This window comes from Bufo gargarizans, chromosome 1, assembly GCF_014858855.1.
Source record: "Bufo gargarizans isolate SCDJY-AF-19 chromosome 1, ASM1485885v1, whole genome shotgun sequence".
NCBI classification, from domain to species: domain Eukaryota; kingdom Metazoa; phylum Chordata; class Amphibia; order Anura; family Bufonidae; genus Bufo; species Bufo gargarizans.
In genome coordinates, this window is record NC_058080.1 from 259539658 (window position 1) to 259561181 (window position 21524).

General features: G+C 43.3%; 1 protein-coding gene across 1 annotated transcript in view; it reads left to right on the plus strand.

Annotated features, from left to right (window-relative positions):
- Positions 1-19084, plus strand: part of HPGDS (hematopoietic prostaglandin D synthase) — a 64556-nt gene extending 45472 nt beyond the window's left edge. Inside the window, exons 4-6 of the mRNA XM_044276851.1 lie at positions 4567-4667; positions 11443-11535; positions 18717-19084. Of these exons, the coding sequence (XP_044132786.1) occupies positions 4567-4667; positions 11443-11535; positions 18717-18881 (359 nt within the window). The 3' untranslated portion in view covers positions 18882-19084. The remainder of the gene's footprint in view (positions 1-4566; positions 4668-11442; positions 11536-18716) is intronic.
- The last annotated feature ends 2440 nt before the right edge of the window (positions 19085-21524 follow it).

Genomic DNA, 21524 nt, shown 5'->3' on the forward strand with positions numbered 1-21524 from the left:
TGGATTCAATCATTTCTACAAATCCCTCAAGTATTCCCCCTGTTTGCACTGCTTCGGACGACAACGCCTGGGGTTCCAGTAAATCCAGGTAGGAGCACCGTGACACGTGCACAGCCACACTTAAAGGGGCACCATATGCTACCCTCACACCACTCTGGCATTCCTACACCTGGGTACTACCAATACCATCTACTTAGGGGGACTCCGTCCCTCGTTGCTGAAATGCAACTGGTGTCACGACCAAACTCTTTCAATTTAAGGGACCCCTGGTAGTAACCCATCCATTGCACACTGACTATGCTAAAACGTACACATGCCACAGAAGAATGAGTGATTGAGAAATAAAAACATAACTGGATTTACTACACCCAGTAACTACAAATACTCTTATCCAAAGGTTGTGTCTAGTATTACTGCTCAGCCCTACTCAAATTATTGCCATTGCCTTTCAGAATTTGTGGCATTTTTGTACATGAGCAGTCACTGGCATTAACCAGTGACTGCTCATGTACAAATGTACCACTGATTCTGAAAAAAAATGATCTTTTTGGGGTGCATTCACTTACAGTATCTAGCCTTAGTTTCCTCCTGACATGCTACAGAAAAGCTAGAGGGGAACAAAAAACATTCCATGCAGCATTTTTCTGTCCAGCACCTTCAGGCTAGGAAAGCTGGACCAGTGCCCAAAGTGCACAAAAATGCCATCTACTGAGTCCTGCTCAGGCATAAACCAACTGGCCAAACACAACTGATATGTGTGAACACACCCTTACCATCCAAAGCCTTTAAGAATTAATACACGTTATGCTGATCTCAAATTTCATATTTTTGCATTATATCTCCCAACACACAGTGGAGAGATACATCCAAATCAATATTATTAAAATCAGTAAACAATAACATACTAATTTCTGTTGTAAAATTATCATCTTTAGTTGATTCTCCAATCAGATTTTCATAGACTTGCAGTAGATTGTGTGTCATGTTCAGTACATATAACCAGAGATAAGCAAAGTTTTATAAAATTCAATTTAAACGATTTGCCAAAGTTCTTCAAGAAATTCAATTAGTTCTGAATTAATGCATCATGATTCGTGATAAATCTGGTATACCCAGGCCAATCTGCCTAATCATATGCAATGTCATTGTGAAGGCTTGGAACTTAAACTGCAGGGAGAGTGCAGGGACAGTGCAGGGAGAAGGTATTGCCATGTGCATTCATAGTTAATCCGTTCTGTAGGTACTGTGCCACCAGTATCACAAGCAGTTGTAATGTATCGCCATCTACATGGCTGTGCAGGGCACCAAGAGTCATGGCTAAATCCTTCTGTTAGCTGTGGAATTACTGTGTGTCAGTATTACAGGTCAGTAAAAGCGTCAGGTCATGTCAACTGTTGTGGCTGTCAGAGTGACGCAGAATAAAATTTTCCATAACAAAACGTGATAGCTAGGAATGATAATTTGGGTCCAGTTGGAGTGATTTGTCTGGTAATACCGTTGTAGTTCCGACCATAAACCATTGCAATAATGACACAGACTAATTTTTTTTTGCTAAAAGAACGTATTAGCTACGATGAATTTGGGTCAAATTGATGGAGTGATTTGTGTGGTTCATTCCGATAACCAACGAAATTCCTCCCGTATTGCAATAATCTAGCTGCCAGGTTTGATCCATCCAGCGAGTTTTAACCCTAACACAAGGAGTTATTTGACCTCAGGCATTCTGCGTCCAACTTCCTGGTGGGCCAAGTGGCGTTCAGCACTAACTCTTCTGTGATGCCCTTACATGTCTGGGGCTGCACACGCGCTGCACTGAAGTGATCTCTGTGTGTCTACCATATGCCAACAGGTGCGGTTTACAAGCTCGACGTCGTTCGTCGTAGGGATAGGGTATTGTAATACTGGAGCAGATAAATTTATTTGTAAAAGACTATTTTATTTGGTAAAAGACTGATTTATTTGGTAAAAGACAATTTTTTTCGCTACAAGGCTAATGTTTTCGCTTAAAGAATAATTTTTCAGATAAACGAATAATAAAGAAAAAAATAATACAACCAACTCGTGGGCAACTCTGCTGTGCAAAGAATCAATTTATTTACACTGCCCACAGGGAGTTAAAAAGAAGACCACTCTGTAACACTATAACCCAGTACTTGTTTGGCAAACAGAAGCAGTTAAATATCAGTGTGGACACTCCACACACAGTCAAATGAAAAAGGCGTATCACTCCTGTGGCGAAACCAACCTCGCCACGGTGTTTTGGAGGGGGCTGTTTGCCAGCCTCCTGCCCCAGGATTACGGCCCTTTGAGATACTTTTACTAACTTTTAAACCCCTGAACCTATTCAAGTGAATTTTGGATAGGTTTGTCCCCAAGTTATACTGTTTAAATTGATGTAAGTTATATGTATGGACAATGTAACCTCACAAAGTTGTAACAATTTATAATAAGTGTAACTTGTCAGCTTGGGAGGAATATGCTGGGTGTGTTTCTATTGTCCCATTGTCCCATTGTGTGTTTAAATGGTGATGTCTGTCCTGTTGTCTCCACATGTGTATTGGCGATCTCCCCTTTGTCCTGAGAGATAATTGGATTGCCCTCGGTTGTCTCCGGGACAGAGAGGAGGAAACCATGATGCATTGTGGGGATGTGTTGTATCTGTTCTGTGTCGCAGTCTCCCTTCTGGTCCTCTAGGGGGCGTGAATGATTGGTTGCTGTACTTGCATTGTGTGTGTTGTAAGATATTGATTGGTTGGATTTCAAAACCCTGTGGGCATTACTATGTTTGTTTTTTATGAATAAAAGAGGCTGTACCTGAAGTACAGTCAGACCACTGCTTGACCCTGAACACGGAGCCTTGTCTCGTTATTGGGGGGATTCCCTGTATGCTGTTAGAGACTGATTGCCAGGAGTGTAAGCTGACTGTATGCTTTTCCTGTTCGTCTGCTGGCAGCTATTCGCGAGGTTCCAGTTTGGAGTGCTATTTTGTATCCAGTTCGGGAGTTTGGTGTTTTGCAGTAGCTGTGCCTGTCTCTCAGAAAGGGGCATATCGCCTAAACGGATTTTAACCCCTTGTCTGCTGAAACGGTCCGTTACAACTCCAATCTGTGAATCAGGGCGTAATAGAATTGCTTATCTATTAATCAATGTGAACACGCCACAAACAGTAGAATGACACAGGTGTATCACACCAATCTGTGAATCAGGGCCTAATAGAATTGCTTATCTATTATTCAATGTGGCCATGCCACAAACAGTCGAATGAGAAAGGCATATCACCCCAATTTGTAAATCAGGGCCTAATAGAATTGCTTATCTATTAATCAATGTGGACATGCCACAAACAGTAGAATGAGACAGGTGTATTACCCCAATTTGTGAATCAGGGCCTAAAAGAATTGCTTATCTGTTAATCAATGTGTCTGTCTATAAAAGAAAAGATTAAGTATGAATGGCGCAGCAGATGAACTAGATAAACGTACCTATATTTTACACCACCTGTTGAGACTGAGTATGACGCACAGCAAGTCTATGTATAACAGAACGCATTAAGTATAAATGGCCCAGCAGATGAACTAGCTAACTGTGCCTATATATTAGACCGATGGTTGATAATGAGTCTGATGCACAGTAAGTCTATGTATAACAGAACAGATTAAGAATGAATGGTACAGCAGGTGAACAAGATGCGCAGGGGGATTACACAGAGCCTGCACTGAGCCTGCAGTCTCACTATACCTTTCCTACAGGTTTTTAAAAACTCTCACTACGATCTCCCTACACTGTCCCTGCACTGTCCCTATCCAATATTCTACAATTAAAAACTTGCTAAAACACTGTCCCTAGCATTGCCATGTCTCCCCCTATACTCAGTTCACAATGAAATGGTGACAACCACTTGGGATGAGGCTTTTATCACACAGGGGATGGCTATTGATGACTGGCTGGCTGCACTGCATTATGGGTCATATCACATTCCAGGGCTTATTACTTTCACTTTTTAATAAGTGTAGCCGTATAATGGCATCTGAAACATGTGGGTGTGACCATATTAGTTTGGCTACTTTCACGTATGGATGTAGCAGAGTTATGTATGAGCTAAGGTAATCTCTTCCGCCAGTGGAACAGGCTACCAAAGTTACCATATACGGATACTGCAGGGCACCACCAGATACACATTGACTGTAATGGCATCTGATTTGGATCCAGCCGGAACAGACTACCAAATTATCTTAGCGTATATATGAAAGAAGTGTCGAACTGGCCCACCAGAGTACCAGAGAATTCTCTGGTGGGCCCAAAATCTGATCCAATAGTAGGCCCCAAAGGTACAGGAAAAAGGTACTTTTTGAGCTGCCTGTGAAGCCAATAACTTGCCACTATGGTCTATTTCTTTGAGTCAAAACTTTATTGATGATATGGGGGTTTGGTAACCCTATAGATCTGTATACTTTTGTTGAGTGTCATATGTATTGTAGAACAAGTGAGTGTAACGGATATTGGAGGTAAACATTTTCTAATATACAGTATGTAGATATAACAAAAACGTATGTCTTTATTCCACAGGTCTGACAGGAAAGACTGATTTAGATGACCTTCGCATTGATGCCATATTAGACAGCATTGATGACTTTGTATCACTGTATCCATGGGGTGAAGATGTACAGGTATAGAAGTTATTCTAACAATCATCTTGTTGACAACCAGAAAATGTCTCCAGGTTTTCTACTCATTCAGTCACCTTACAGGGCTTAGCAAATACTAAAGATTATTAAGCATGTTCTGAAGTAGTACAGTTGCATATAATAATATAAAATTGTTAGGCAATGTACACATGTTGCGGATTTCTTGTACATTTGTTGGGTGGATTTTCGGTGTGCAGCAGAGTACACTACAATACAAGTTTATAGAACTTTCTAACCCCCATATACATGCTGCAGATTTTTCAGATGTGGACTTCTTCAAACATAGACTCTTAGGCCCCTTTCACACGGGCGAGTTTTCCGCTCAGGTGCAATGCGTGAGGTGACTGCATTGCACCGGCACTGAATCCGGACCCATTCATTTCTATGGGGCTGTGCACATGAGTAGTGATTTTCACGCATCACTTGTGCAATCATAGCAAGTTCTATATTGTGCGTTTTTCACGCAACGCAGGCCCTGTAGAAGTGAATGGGACTGTGTGAAAATCGCAAGCATCCGCAAGCAAGTGCGGATGCAGTGCGATTTTCACGCATGGTTGCTAGGATGAAAGTCTATTCACTGTATTATTTTCCCCTATAACATAGTTATAAGGGAAAATAATAGCATTCTTTAATACAGAATGCTTAGTAGAAGGTCAATTGAGGGTTAAAAATAAAATTGAAATAACTCATCTCCTCCAATTGATCGTGTAGCTGCCGGTCTCCTGTTCTTTCTTCAGGACCTGTCAAAGTACCTGGGGGGACGTCACTGAGCTCATCACATGGTCCATCACCATGGTGATGTATCATGTGATGATCACAGTGATGTCACCATACTGTAGGTCCTTTGACAGGTCCTGAAGAAAGAACAGGAGACCGGCAGCTACACGATCAATTGGAGGAGGTGAGTTCATTTTATTTTATTTATTTTTACCCTCAATTGACCTTCTACTAAGCATTCTGTATTAAAGAATGCTATTATTTTCCCTTATAACCATGTTATAAGGGAAAATAATAAAATTTACAGAATACTGAACCCAAACCTGAACTTCTGTGAAGAAGTCCGGGTCCGGGTCTGGGTACCACCAAACATGCTGATTTTTCTCACGCGCGTGCAAAACGCATTAAAACGCTTTGCACTCGCGGGGGAAAATCGTGCATGTTCCCGCAACGCACCCGCATCTTTTCCCACAACGCACCTGCAACGCCAGTGTGAAACCAGCCTTAGATGTGCTGTGTATGCCCATTTTCTTGCAGATTGTTTGCAGGTTTCTTCCATGATCTTAAATAGAGTTTCCGCGGACCCACGGGCTGGATTCCTGCTGAGAGCAGGAGTGCACGGCGTCATGGGTTGCTATGACGCTGTGCGCTCCCTGCTGCCGCCGCAATACAGTAATACACTGGTATGATCTATACCAGTGTATTACTGTACTGTGGCGGCAGCAGGGAGCGCACGGCATCATAGCAACCAATGACGCCGTTCGCTCCTGCTCTCAGCAGGAATCCAGCCCATGGTTCCACGGACCGCTCACAGCCGTGAAAAACGGCCGTGTGCATTCGGCCTAAGGATGGGGTTAGATGGCAACATGTCTTGTGCAACAGGAAGTCTCAGAACACATTTGTATGACTTGTCTGCAACTTGTCGAGTACTTAAGAGCTGTTATGTGGTGGTAAAATCTCAGCCCAATAGCAGAAAAGCTGCTCACAGTCTCACAAAACTTGCATTGTGGTCTATGATGGAAAAGTTGCATTGCAACCCCAATGACAAGCATTAGATGTGATGTTGCAGCGAGACATCACCATGTAGTCTCAGCCTTAAAGAGGACCTTTCACTAGAATAAAAAATCTAAACTAAGCATACAGACATGGAGAGCGGCGCCCAGGGATCTCCCTGCACTTACTGTTATACCTGGGCGCCGCTCCGTTCTCCCGGTATAGGCTCCGGTATCTTCAGATTTTCGGCTCAACTGGGTGGAGCCTGCCGGCGTCTCCTTCTCCCTTGCTGTAGCGCTGGCCAATCGCAGTGCTCAGCTCATAGCCTGAGAGGTTTTTTTTCTCTCAGGCTATGAGCTGAGCACTGCGATTGGCAGCACTCCAGCCTGGGAGAAGGAGACGCCGGGAGGCTCCACCCAGTTGAGTTGAACATATGAAGATACCGGAGCCTATACGGGAGAACGGAGCAGCGCCCAGGGATAATAGTAAGTGCAGGGAGATCCCTGGGCGCCGCTCTCCATGTCTGTATACTTAGTTTAGATTTTTTATTCTAGTGAAAGGTCCTCTTTAAGCCTCTTGCACACGACAGTATGGCTTTTTCAGTATTTTGGGAACTGCAAAAAATGGATCCACAAAATATATGGATGACATCCGTGTGCATTCCGTTTTTTGCGGAACGGAACAGCTGGCCCCTAATAGAACAGTGCTATCCTTGTCCGTTATGCGTATACGCAATGCAAAAAATGGAACGGAAACGGAAAAAAACATTTGTGTGCAAGAGGCCTTTTTCCATTTATATTCAGTTTTTTGCGTTCCATATACAGACCGTATATGAAACCATTTATTTCAATGGATCCGGAAAAAAAACTGAAGGTACTCCATATGCCTTCCATTTCCGTATTTCAGTTTTTCCGTTCAAAGATAGAACATGTCCTATTATTGCCCGCAAATCACGTTCCGTGGCTCCATTCAAGTCAATGGGGCTGTAAAAAAAATGGAACGGACACGGAATGCATCCGTATGTCTTCCGTATCCGTTCCGTTTTTTTGGAACCATCTATTGAAAATGTTATGCCCAGCCCAATTTTTTTATGTACTTACTGTTTAAACATTATTGTATGCTTCCGTTTCTGTTTGTGATCCACAAAAAATGGATCGCAAAAGGAAACCAAACGGAAAAACAGAACGGAAGCGGAACGGAAACAGAAACACTACTGAAACACGTAAAAACGGATCAGTTTAAAATGGACCGCAAAACCATACGGTCGTTTGCAGGAGGCCTTAAGCCTCATTCACACGTCAGTGTTTTGGTCAGTGATTTCCAAAACCAGGACTGGAGCCTCCACAGACATAAGGTATAAGGGAAAGATCTGCACCTGTTCTGTGTTTAGAGCCGCCCCTGGTTTTGGCTCAAAATCACTGATGGAAATCACTGACCGAACACTGACATGTAAATGAGGCAGTAATCCGCAACTGGCTGATACTGTCAGCACTGATAGGACACTGTCACACTGTGAAGGGGCAAAACCCCCAACTGATAATACCTATTGTCCATTTATTCATATACATTTTTAATAGGGATAACAGAGGAATGGTACAATGCAAAGAAGAAAATAAACTTCACTATTGTCATATTGTTAGGGAATACTGTATAATTATGTAAGTCAGACATCTCAGCAGCGCTAACAGGTCCTCTTTAAAGAGCACAATGCAGGCAGCATGTTATGGAGCAGGAGGAGCTAAGCAAATTGATATATAGTTTTGTGGAAAAAGGCAAAAAAAAAAAAAATTGTGGAAGGTGAAAAAGTAGTCATACAGATGCCTAGGAAGGGGTCTCTGATGTCCAATATGATACCTTCAGAACGGACACATTCGCAAGGATAATTGATGCAATATACTTATAAACTTTACCATATTATTCCTGTAATCAATCAACTGGAAAGAATTTTTATTTTTCATAAAAAGAATGGTATATTTTTTTTTACTATATTCTACAAAATTTCTGCTCATTCTGACTTCATTTGTGCACAGGAGTTAGATTTAAGATTAAAAAGCCTGCACTCCACAGTGGAAATTATCTCAATACACATGGGAAAGAAAGTGCATCTATGTGCTCACTAGAGTGAGTAAAAACTAGGCAGTAAGGGCTCATTTACACGAACGTGTTTTGTGTTCCGTATACGGGCCGTTTTTTGCGTTCCGCATACGGTCTGTATTCAGAACAATTCATTTCAATGGTTCCACAAAAAAAAACGGCATGTACTCTGTATTTCTGTTTTTCTGTTCCGTTCAAAGATAGAACATGTCCTATTATTAACCGCAAATCACGTTCCGTGGCTCCATTCAAGGCAATAGTTCCGGCAAAAAAAGGAACACATACGGAATGTACTCCGTATGTCTTCTGTATCTGTTCCGTTTTTGCAGAACCATCTATTGAAAATTTTATTCCCAGCCCAATTTTTCCTATGTAATTACTGTATACTGTATATGCCAGGGATGGCCAACCTGAGGCTCTCCAGATGTTGCAAATCTACAACTCCCAGTCTGGACTGCCAACCGCTATCAGCCTACAGCAGGGCATGCTGGGAATTGTAGTTTTACAACAGCTGGAGAGCCACAGGTTGGCCATGCCTGGTATATTTCATACGGAAAAATGGAACGGAACCGGAAACACTACTGAAAAAAAAAAATGGAAAAACGGATCCGGGAAAAAGAGCCTGCAAAAGACATACGATCGTGTGAACAAGCCCTAAAGCTGAAGGCTCTGGATGAATCCTCAGATGTGCCTCGTGATAAGAAAATGGCTGCTGTTCTCTTCCTGTATGGTATCAATTAAGGTTCCATATATAAATGAGTAAGGGAGTGTAAAAAAAAAAAAAAAAAAAAAAAACGCCAATCTCATGTAAAAAAATAAAAATACAATGTTACACTTTTTGGACATGAACTATCTCCTTCAGACACAGATTAATATGAGTGACTGAGATTTAAAAAGATAGATTCAATAAAAACCATGTACACAAATGAATTGAAAGCATCATATCAATGAAGGATACATGAAAGTCAGTCAGTAAAGTAACAAAAAATAACTTTGCTGAGGGTATTGACAAAAGTTGAAGCAATGAATAGGAATTCCCCAACTACACCAACCTTTTAACCTCATTGCCCTTTTTTCAGCTGCATTGCACCTTCTCATACATAGATATTCCTGTTCCCACAGACACACACATCCTGTTTTTTTATTTTTTTATTGCGCTAACTCTCTCGTTCCTATGTACGGTACAGAGCTACAATCCATTCCTTATTTGATTTGTTACCACGAGATACTTTTTATTTCATTCATTGCTCCATCTTTTACCAATACCCTCAACATGGTTGTTTTTGATTCATTTATTCTCGACTTTAATCATGTACCCTTCTTGATATGATGTTTTCAATTTATTTGTATACATGTTTTTTATTGAATACTCGCTTTTACTCTTTCAGCTATTTGCTCTACATTTATATTCATCCAATCATATATTTTTATCTTAGTTCCTCCCCTTGCCCCTACTTCTTCTTTCTTTTTAAATCTTAGTCTCTCATTTTAATCTGTGCCTGAAGAAGGGGACAGTTCTTCACCGAAACGCGTAACATTTGATTTATTTTTGTAAATGAAATGTTCTGTACAGATTGGCAGCGCCCCATAGTCTGACTTTTCTTACACCCACCTATTTAAGTACAGAAAGAGCAGAGCTATAAATGGATAAAATTACAAGTTTTACTGAATCTTTTCCCACAAAATTATATATCAATCTGTTCAGCTCCTCCTGCTCTATAACCTGGTGCCTGCAGACTGCATTGCACATCGTGGTGACAGATTGTCTTCAATTGTTCTGCTATAAAGCAAGGAATTGATTCATTACACATGAAGCTACTGTCAAGCTTCGGTGTGGGAGGGAACCTCCACTGAACGTAGGAGAGAAAGGGGTAAGGGGAAAAGGCCTGGTAACTAGGGAAAGGAGCAGGTCACCTCCTAGAGAAACCCTAATCAATGTCCTGACTGACTGCAAGTATGAACTGACCCCAGAGGTAGATGAGTTCAAACACAGGAACCTAAAGTCCTGACTCACTCTGTAGGACCCTGGGACTAATGTCAGGACAAGAGAAACTGTTCCTCCAAACGGTAGGTCCAACAGGAGTCTCCCTCAGACCTAAACACAAATGGCAGGGAAAAGAACAACACAAGAAAACCCCAACAATAAACAGGGGAAAGAGACACTTAACTTCAAATGGCTCTGCCGAGATCCAAACACCAGCACTACAAAACAAGACAGAAGCTATAAACCGCACAACATGGTGGGAGAAGCCACAATAAACAGGGAAGGTAAGATGACCACATAAACAACACCTGTGGCAACAAGTGTGGCCATTACTATAAACAACACAGACACGAATTCATCCACAAGGAACCTGTCAGATCAAACCACGTGTTGCCAGTCTCACTAATCTCCTGGCACCTGTCACGGGCACGGGCAGAAATTTGACCAAATTTTAACAAGACTGTTCCTCAAAACTCCTTAGACCTCATGCATATGATGTGTCCTTCATCCATGTGCGATTCAAATTTTTTGTACACTGACCCATTAATTTCTATAGAGTAAAGCACACATTCATATTTTTTCGTAGATCCATTTCGCTAATTATATACCATGTCCTATTCTGGTTCAATATTGCGGATGAGATCATACATTTCTTTTGGTAGGATTGAGAAATATACAGAATGCGCACGGAAAATATCTGTGGACCAAAATACAGAGTCGTGTGAATAAAGCCTTACTCAGGATACAGACATAATTTCCCTTATTGTGCCTACAAAACACAAAGGGGGTCATTTATCAAACTGGTGTAAAGTAGAACTGGCTTAGTTGCCCATAGCAACCAATCAGATTCCTCCTTTCATTTTCCAATGGAGCACTTTACACAAGTTCGATAAATGACTCCCAATTTTGTTATATATTAAATTTATGTGTTGAATGCGGAGGCATACTGAGATGTTTGCATTTCTCTAGGAAATGAAGAAATACATTGATAAATCTGCTGGTCCCTTCCTGTCTGCCCTGGAGAAGACATTGGGAGATAATAAGTGGTTTGTTGGTGATTATGTAAGTAATTAATACTTAGAATGTTTTATAAATGTTGAAAGAAAACTGTTATACAGGGCAAGTGGTCCCTTCACTTGCATTTCCATTTACTGGCAACCATGATTTTTACAGCGTCATTATCAGCCAAGGCCCAAAATATTTTTAGCTTTTATCACTGATCTTTTCCTGCATTCACAGGAGAAATTGTGTTATGATTGCATGGAAGAAAGGTAATCACTAGATATTAAATAGATTTTAAAAAAATTCAATTCGCTGGTTCATCAAATTTTTTGGGAAAAATTTGGTTTGATACCAATTTATTTGCGGCGAATCCCATTAAAAATGGCTATTTCCTTGCTGCATAAAGCCTTTATAGTGGTGCAGAACACTGTGCCTTGCAGTAACACACATAAGGAGTCTGCTTTGGTAGTGAAGTAATACTGTGAGTCCGTATGACATGCAGATGACAGGCGTCGCTCTTAGGCCCCTTTCACACGGGCGAGTTTTCCGTGCGGGTGCGATCCGTGCGGCGAACGTATGGCACCCGCACTAAATCCTGACCCATTCATTTCTATGGGGCTGTGCACATGAGCGATGTTTTTAACGCATCACTTGTGCGTTCAGTTGAAATCGCAGCATGCTCTATATTGTCCGATTTCGACGTGACGCAGGCCCCATAGAAATGAATGGGGTGTGTGAAAATCGGATGGCATCCGCAAGCAAGGGATGCCGTGCGATTTGCACGCACGGTTGCTAGGAGACGATCGGGATGGAGACCCGATCATTATTATTTTCCCTTATAACATGGTTAGAAGGGAAAATAATAGCATTCTGAATACAGAATGCATAGTAAACCAGCGCTAGAGGGGTTAAAAAAAAATTAAAAAAAATTTAACTCACCTTAGTCCACTTGATCGCGAAGCCCGGCATCTCCTTGTGTCTCCTCTGCGCTGAGCGGCTGAACAGGACCTGGGGTGAGCTGCTCCATTAAATATCGCTTAAGGACCTTCGATGACGTCACTCCGGTCATCACATGGTCTTTTACCATGGTGAATCACCATGGTAAAAGATCATGTGACGTACCATGTGATGACTGGAGTGACGTCATCGAAGGTCCTTAACCTGTATTTAATGGAGCAGCTCACCCCAGGTCCTGTTCAGCCGCTCAGCGCAGAGGAGACACAAGGAGATGCCGGGCTTCGCGATCAAGTGGACTAAGGTGAGTTAAAATTTTTTTATTTTTTTTTAACCCCTCTAGCGCTGGTTTACTATGCATTCTGTGTTCAGAATGCTATTATTTTCCCTTATAACCATGTTATAAGGGAAAATAATACAATCTTCAGAACATCAATCCCAAGCCCGAACTTCTATGAAGAAGTTTGGGTTTGGGTACCAAACATGCGCGATTTTTCTCACGCGAGTGCAACGCATGACAATGTTTTGCACTCGCGCGGGAAAATCGCGCATTTTCCCGCAACGCACCCGGCTCTTATCCGGGCAAAAAAACTGACGCCCGTGTGAAAGAGGCCTTAGAATCACTGCACACTTCACAGTCACTGGGCCAAAACCGACAAAATAACTCAAGTGTGAACTCAGCCTTACAGGTCAATGTTAGCGTCAAGAAGAAGCGCACTCATTTTACACCGTTGGGAGCTGATTCCACATACAGTGGATTAAAAAAGTCTACACACCCCTGTTAGAGTGTCAGGTTTCTGTGATGTAAAAAAATGAGACAAAGATAAATCATTTCAGAACTTTTTCCACCTTTAATGTGACCGATAAACTGTACAACTCAATTGAAAAACAAACTGAAATCTTTTAGGTGGAGGGAAGAAAACAAAAAAACTAAAATAATGTGGTTGCATACCCTCTTATAACTGGGGATGTAGCTGTGTTCAGAATTAAGCAATCACATTCACCTGCCATCATTTAAAGTGCCTCTGATTAACCCCAAATAAAGTTCAGCTGCTCTAGTTGGTCTTTCCTGAAATTTTCTTAGTCACACCCCACATTTTTTTTACATCACAGAAACCTCACATTTTAACAGGGGTGTGTAGACTTTTTATATCCACTGTAGATGTCTACATAATGTGTTCTATTAAACACTTATACAAGTAGAGCCCCCCTGCAGAGTGCTATTTCCTGTCTGCAGAGAGTCTGTATAGTGGTGTAGAACACTGTGCCTTGCAACAACATGCAAAGAGAGTGTGCTGTGGTAGTGAAACAATACTGTGAGTGAGTATGACACGCACATGACAGGCGTTGCTCTTAGAATCACTGCACACTTCACTTATTTGGGCAGTTACAGGGCCAAAACTGACCAATTAACTCAGCTTTACAGGTCGATGTTAGCGCCAGGTATAAAGAACCGTGCAGAGGCCTAAGATCCTACTGTACTGTGAAAGAGCGTATTTCTTTTACACTGTCGTCAGCTGACTCCACATACTGTAGATGTCTACAGAACCTGTTCTATGAAACGCTTATACAAGTAGAGCCCCACTGACAGAGTGGAGAGGGTGTCAGTAGTAAGTTTGTGTTGACGTCACTGATTATTTTGCCCTTCCTCTGATCCATCAGAACACTAACCCGAGGTGCAGAACAGCGTGACACCGCTGTGCCCTGCACATGTGGTATGCTGGAGGGGCACTGTGAATTATCCCTGCAGTGGAGGCTGAGGACACAGTGGAGGATGAGGAGGCAGAGGCGGACATTGTCACAGGATCAACAACGTGAGAACGTGGAGGCGGCGTCACCTGGCCAAGTTCCTGGTGAGGCTGTGCAGGAACCACATTCACCCAGTGAGCCGTAAAGGACATGTATTGTCACTGACCGTAGTTACAGCTGCACAAGTTGGCACCGCCGTGCACTTTGGCAGACACCGACATGCTCAAGGACTGGCCCACCTTTTGTACAAGCCATCAGTTCTCTAAAAGGTGCAGAGTCCACCACTTGGAAAAGGAGGGAATTTGGACAGGAGCATGTTCAGCTTCTGCACCGTTGGATGAGTGCACGCATACTGTTGTCTCTTGGAAATCGCTTCTGGATCGATTGCTGAAGGAATGACTGACGAGGAGTAGGAGGGCGAGGAGCACGAGCATCAGGACCAGCAGATGATGGGAAGGACAGACAGCTCCCTTTGGCTGAGGTGGTGGAGCATTGACTGCCTGAAATCGTCTGCGTGCCACTGGGTGATGCAGCGGTTGCATCGGTAGGCTTGACTACCACATCAGAGTCACGGTTCTCCCAGGACACTTTATGGTCACGCTGCATATATTGACGCAGGGCTGTGGTGCCAACATTAGCACCCTTGCCCCGCTTCACCTTCTTCCCACAGATTCTACATATGGCCATGTTCACCTCCTCCGGTGGCTTAACAAAAAACTGCCACACAGCCACGTAGGTGATTTTACCCCCAACACTATGCAATGACTGCTAGCACAGCTGCCTCCATGAACCTGTTCATCGCTACTTCCCAGGCAGGTAGGCTCCTGCGAAACAGGTGGTTTACCCGGCCACGTTTGGCTCCTGACCTCCCACTGCTGCCACCCTGCTGACTCCCGGCCACACTAGTGACTTGCTGGCTCCGCCTCTGCCTCACGGGCAAGCTGCCACCCTCTTCTCCTGATGATGAAGCCCCTTCGTCAGCGGGGGTGAAGACGTGATGATGTAGGTTTGCTACGTCGCTCCTCCCGCCGACCGTTCTCCCCCATGCCCTGTGTAATCGTTTTCTCGATATCCCCGCTTTGGCTATTCATTTATAGGGAATATGGGACAAAAGGTTAAAATTTCTCAACTTTATAAAGTGTTGCTTAAAACAAGATTTAATAAAACACAAAAGGCTTGGCAAATTGATTGTCCGGTAATTTCCCTCAAAGATTGGGATAATATATTGGCAAATTTAAGTTTAGTTTCTTATCATTTTAATCAAGTTTTGGTTCAATTCAATATTTTAAATTTAATTTTACAGATTGAAGAATGGGGATAATTCAATCTGATAATTAATAATTCAATTTGTGCTTAACCCACACCAGAAAGGCCTTTATGGGGGCAGTGGACAACAGTTTTTTGACTTTCCGCGATTACTCAATAAAGTGTTGCCTAAGACAGGAGAAAATTGCCCAGTCTTCTGGTTATTCGAGAACGTGGTTGCAATGGAGAAAGCATTCCAAAAAACTATTTCTCTCCACCTGGAGAAGAATCCTGTCAAGATTGATGCAAGTGCGGTATCGGCTGCTTATCAAGCCAGATACAACTGGGGGAACCTGCCTGGCATGAACAAGCCTCTAGTAGCTACAAAGCTTCAAGATTGCTTGGAGCCCAGAAGAGTTGCGAAGTTCATCAAGATTCAAACCATAACTACCAGCCACTGGTGTCTTCGTCAGGGAAAAATCACGAGTTCCCAGTCATCATGGATGGAAAGGAGGACATCCTGTGGTGCACGGAGATAGAGTGGGTCTTCACATTCCCCCCACACTATGCGAACTTCTCAGAAATGAACCGCTGCTCCCGAGAGAAGTTCCTGGGAAGATCATGGAGCGTCCCGGTCATCCGGCATCTATTCGCCCTGCTGAAGAATTATTTTGAAAAGTGTTTAGAAGCTACACGGGGCCCCCACGCTGCAGATTTATCATGGAGACACCGGATTTTATAATATTACTCGGCTCCCAAGTGCGATCGGCTACATCATCATCATCGAGTACTGTCTGCACGTCACTGATGTCCCCCTCAACCGTCTCTGGGTCAGGAGCCTGACCGCTCGCAACATCAGCTCCCACGCCACTCTCCTCATCACTACTTGTCCGTCTAGTGGAGGAAGAGGCGGATGTCTCCTCTACATCTTGGCTGGCCAGTAGCTGCTGACTGTCCTCTAGTAGCTCGTCCTTACTGTATATTGGAGCTGAGCCCACAGCATACAATACTTCTCTGGCTCTGGGAACAGAAAAGGACAGAGGCAGGTTGAGGACTGGTGAGGTCAGTGCCTGCTCCCGGGCCATGACAACTAATGGTTGTGTCTGAAGATCCCACTGACTCTAGGCTGGGGGTGTCTGATGTCAATTGCAACAAAGTCGAAGATCAAGTCAACCACTCAAGAACTGCTGGGTTGCTGGTCACCACACGACCGCTAGCTGACACTGGGAGCTCAGGCCTCTCGAAGTGACCCCTGCTGCAACGCCCCTTTACTCTGCTGCGCCCAAAAAATGTACGCCTCTGCCACTCCCCTGTGCAGGGCCTGTCACTTCTCTGTCTGACATACTGTTAGATCAAATAAAAAAAATTAAAAGGAAATTAAAACACTTCAAAAAAGTCTGTAAATTTCTCACTTCACCACACAACGGCTAAGAAGCCTTTTTTTCCCACTAATACACGCCACAAAAGGCTTTAGAACAGATAACTTCACCGCTTAGCCGCAAATATATTTTTTCTTTTTCCACTAATACACGCCACAAAAAGCTTTACAATAGATAACTGCACCACTGAGAGGCAAATATATTTTTATTTTTCCACTAAAACATGCCACAAAAGGCTTTACAGCAGATAACTGCACCACTGAGCAGCAAATATATTTTACTTTTGCCACTAATACATGATAGCCTCATCATGTATTATGAGTACCTCCACAGTACCCCATCTCCTTAAGAGTGATTTCCACAACACCTTGTCCCCTTAACAGTGGCCTCTACAGCAATCTACCCCTTAACAGTGACCTCCATAGTGGACCATCCTCTTAACTGTGACCTCCACAGAAGCCAGCCCCTAGCATGGCCAGAGGTCCGGTTTTATGCCGGGAAGTCCGGCTTTCAGACTCCCTGTCCGCCATCCAGCGCAGGGTTTGGATGGACACAGGGATGTCCTTTTGAACAGCTCACTCTCAGCCAGCAGCATTGGGCTGTCTGAGCATGAGCTGCAGGGAGAAAGTCACCCTCCCTCCCACCTCTGCAGCTGACAGACGTTGATTTGTACCTTTATTTTTTTTATCCCTGTCGGCTGGTGAGTGGGAGGGGGCGTGGCCTAACTGGGTCTGGGTGTAAATTAGCGGGGCCTAGGGAGCCTCATTGCTAATATCTGTAAAGCGTTGCAGACTATAGGAGCGCTATATAAGTGAATAAAATAAATATATTTGAAACATACATTTTGTGGCTGTAAAGATATGTCTGAGAAAATCAGACATCATATAGTACATGACAACCTCTTTCTAACAAAGCTAGAACCAGCCCTGTACCTCACATACATGGATCCAGAGATCTCCACATTCATTGGTCTGCTAGATTTATATCAAGCTGACATTTCAGGGGAGTGTCTTTTATGCTGCAGCTAAGGGGGCGTGTCCAGACTCTCCCTATCACAGCTCAGGAAGCAGTTGAAGGATGAAACTGAGCATGTGCGGCCATCTCAGTGAGCAGGTCAAAGAAATAAGAATACTGAATATCTCAGTGGCTTTACAAAATTTTTAATTACATGCAATTATAAAAGTATTCAGAGCTATGTGCTGGCTTGAAAACTGTACAATATTTTTCGTGGTACAACCCCTTTAGTGCCATATGCTCTCTCCGCTGTAAACCAAGCCCCATGCTTCCAATTGGCCTTAATTGATAGCTCAAGTGTTGTCTGATGTCCTCCACTCATGCACTAAAATCTCAGCGTGTACCATGTGATCACTGGGCAGAGATGAAGCCCTCAATCAAGACCAATGGGAAGGCACATGGCCTGGTTTAAGGAGGGGCACCATCTACTTGCTTGCAACCTCATTTATAGATCACAAAAACTTTATTTTTATCAGCAAGTAGATGTCTCTCTATGGCCACAAAGGTATGTTTAAAGAGAGTAACTAACGGACTCCCTTTACGGTCTCCCTAATGGCGTCTGCAGGCAGCCAGAATGTTACCATTTAACTCTGACTACACAGAAGACTTGGAGTTTTCTGTGCCACAACTTTAAAGGGATTGTTCCTAATTATTAACTCATCCTCTAGCTTGTGGATAGAGGAAAGCTTTCTGATCAGTGGGTTCATACCACTCAGAACCCCATGGTCACATGCTCTTGTATGAAGCTCCCTACATTCAACCTCTGTGGTACTGCTGGAATTAGCCAATCTACAATGTATGTGTCTATTATGGCACACAATAATCACCTACACACTGTGGATGGCAGATGATTTTTTTATATGTTAAATCTGGGAATAAATTTTTATTTTTTTTTACCAGGTAACCTGGGCTGACTTCTTTTGGGACATCTGCAGTGACAGTATTGAAATAGACAATCCCGGTTTTTGCAAAGACTACCCAAAGCTTCTGTCTCTCAAGCAAAAGGTAAAGGAGCTTCCAGAGATTGCGGCATGGATAGAGAGAAGACCCCAGACAACGCATTAATATAGCAATACATGGTAGAATTTGGGAGTGAAAATGAAGATACTTCTGGTTTTACTAAAGGCCACACATTTTCTCTTTAACTTTACATAGAAGGTCTTCATATGGCAAATGTATTAATCAAAGCATTTTTAAAATTTTGGTTCTCTATTAAGATATAGAAGCAATGTCAAAAGCAAATGGCTAAATAAAGTTAATGGGTATGACCTGTGTGTTAGTGTGAGTTTGTTCCAATCATCTCTTCATTTGATCGGCTACAATCCTTGTAGTGGAGGCTTTCCTTTCTTATTTAACTACTAGCAGAAGGACCCGGCTTCACACGGGTATATTTTATCTATTTCATTTAATGTTTGTGTGTGTCGTTAAAAGATATAGACAATATCCACTATAACAGTGACATCTACAGTACCCCGCCCCTTTAACAGTCACCTCCACAGTGGTCTGCACCCTTAACAGTAACATCCACAGTGCCCTCCCCTTTAACAGTGACCTCCACAGTGGCCATCCCTTTATTAGTGACCTCCACAGTACCCATTTAACAGTGATTTACAACCCGCCCCCTTAGCAGTGACCTCTACAGAGTCTGTTCCTTTAAAATGTGACCTCCACAATACCCCTCCCCCTTAACAGTGACCCCTACAACACCCCGCCCCTTAACACTGACCTCCATAGCGGACCATATCCTTAACTGTGACCTCCACCGTTCCCTGCCCCCTTAACAGAGACCTCCACAATGCCTGCCCCTTTAACAGTGACCTGCACAACAACCCTCCCCTTAACAGTGACCTCCACAGCAGCCCACCCCTTTAACAGTGACCTGCACAGCACCACGCCCCCTTAATAGTGACCTCAAGAGCAGCCCACCCCTTTAACAGTGATCTCCACAGTTGTCGCCCCTTTATAAGTGACCTCCACAGTACTCCATCTCCTTAAGAGTGATTTCCACAACACCTTGTCCCCTTAACAGTGGCCTCTACAGCAATCTACCCCTTAACAGTGACCTCCATAGTGGACCATCCTCTTAACTGTGACCTCCACAGAAGCCAGCCCCTAGCATGGCCAGAGGTCCGGTTTTATGCCGGGAAGTCCGGCTTTCAGACTCCCTGTCCGCCATCCAGCGCAGGGTTTGGATGGACACAGGGATGTCCTTTTGAACAGCTCACTCTCAGCCAGCAGCATTGGGCTGTCTGAGCATGAGCTGCAGGGAGAAAGTCACCCTCCCTCCCACCTCTGCAGCTGACAGACGTTGATTTGTACCTTTATTTTTTTTATCCCTGTCGGCTGGTGAGTGGGAGGGGGCGTGGCCTAACTGGGTCTGGGTGTAAATTAGCGGGGCCTAGGGACGGCATTTTTAAGTTTGTCTTTTGAGGGTTGCCTGAATGACCTCCACAGCACTTTGCTCTTTTGACAGTGTCATCCACTGTGCCCTGCCCCTTTAAAGCTGACCTACAGAAGTGAAGAAAAATGCCTGGGTTGTTATGGAAAGCTGGTGTAAAACTGTGTGTATGCGAAGACTAAGGGCCCACAAGCTTCTATTGGCTGATAAAGGTCATGTGACCAGGCTTCTATTGGCTAATGCATTTTTTGGGAATATCTCGGGAACAGTACGTGCTAAAGAGCAGGTCTAAAACCTTTCCGGACACCTAATGTACCTGTATGTCAAATTTTGTGATTGTAAATGCGACGGTGCTGATTCCTTTAGCGGACATCCATACACACATACACTCAGCTTTATATATTAGATTGCTTGTTCTTTAAGACTAAGGGGCCATGCTCTCTCCAGTCGGTGCAATGCTGTGACGTGATGCCTCAGCAATTTTTTTAATACCATGTCATCCGTCAAGTCCCCTTAGTGCCCCCATACAAAATTTATATCTACATGGTGCCCCGTAGCAGCAGTTATGCCCACATTGTGCCTCCTTACAGTAATTATGCCCACATTGCACCACTTTCAACATACAGTGGGGTGCAAAAGTTTGGGCAACCTTGTTAATCTTCATGATTTTCCTGTATAAATGGTTGGTTGTTACGATAAAAAATGTCAGTTAAATATATCATATAGGAGACACACACAGTGATATTTCAGAAGTGAAATTAAGTTTATTGGATTTACAGAAAGTGTGCTATAATTGTTTAAACAGAATTAGGCAGGTGCATAAATTTGGGCACCACAAAAAAGAAATGAAATCAATATTTAGTAGATCCTCCTTTTGCAGAAATTACAGCATCTAAATGCTTCCTGTAGGTTCCAATGAGAGTCTGGATTCTGGTTGAAGGTATTTTGGACCATTCCTCATCTTTAGTTCATTCAGGTTTGATGGCTTCTGAGCATGGACAGCTCTCATCAAGTCACACAACAGATTTTAAATTATATTCAGGTCTGGGGACTGAGATGGCCTTTCCAGAACGTTGTACTTGTTCCTCTGCATAAATGCCTTAGTGGATTTTGAGCAGTGTTTAGGGTCGTTGTCTTGTTGAAAGATCCAGCCCCGGCGCAGCTTCAGCTTTGTCACTGATTCCTGGACATTGGTCTCCAGAATCTGCTGATACTGAGTGGAATCCATGCGTCCCTCAACTTTGACAAGATTCCCAGTCCCTGCACTGGCTACACAGCCCCACAGCATGATGGAACCACCACCATATTTT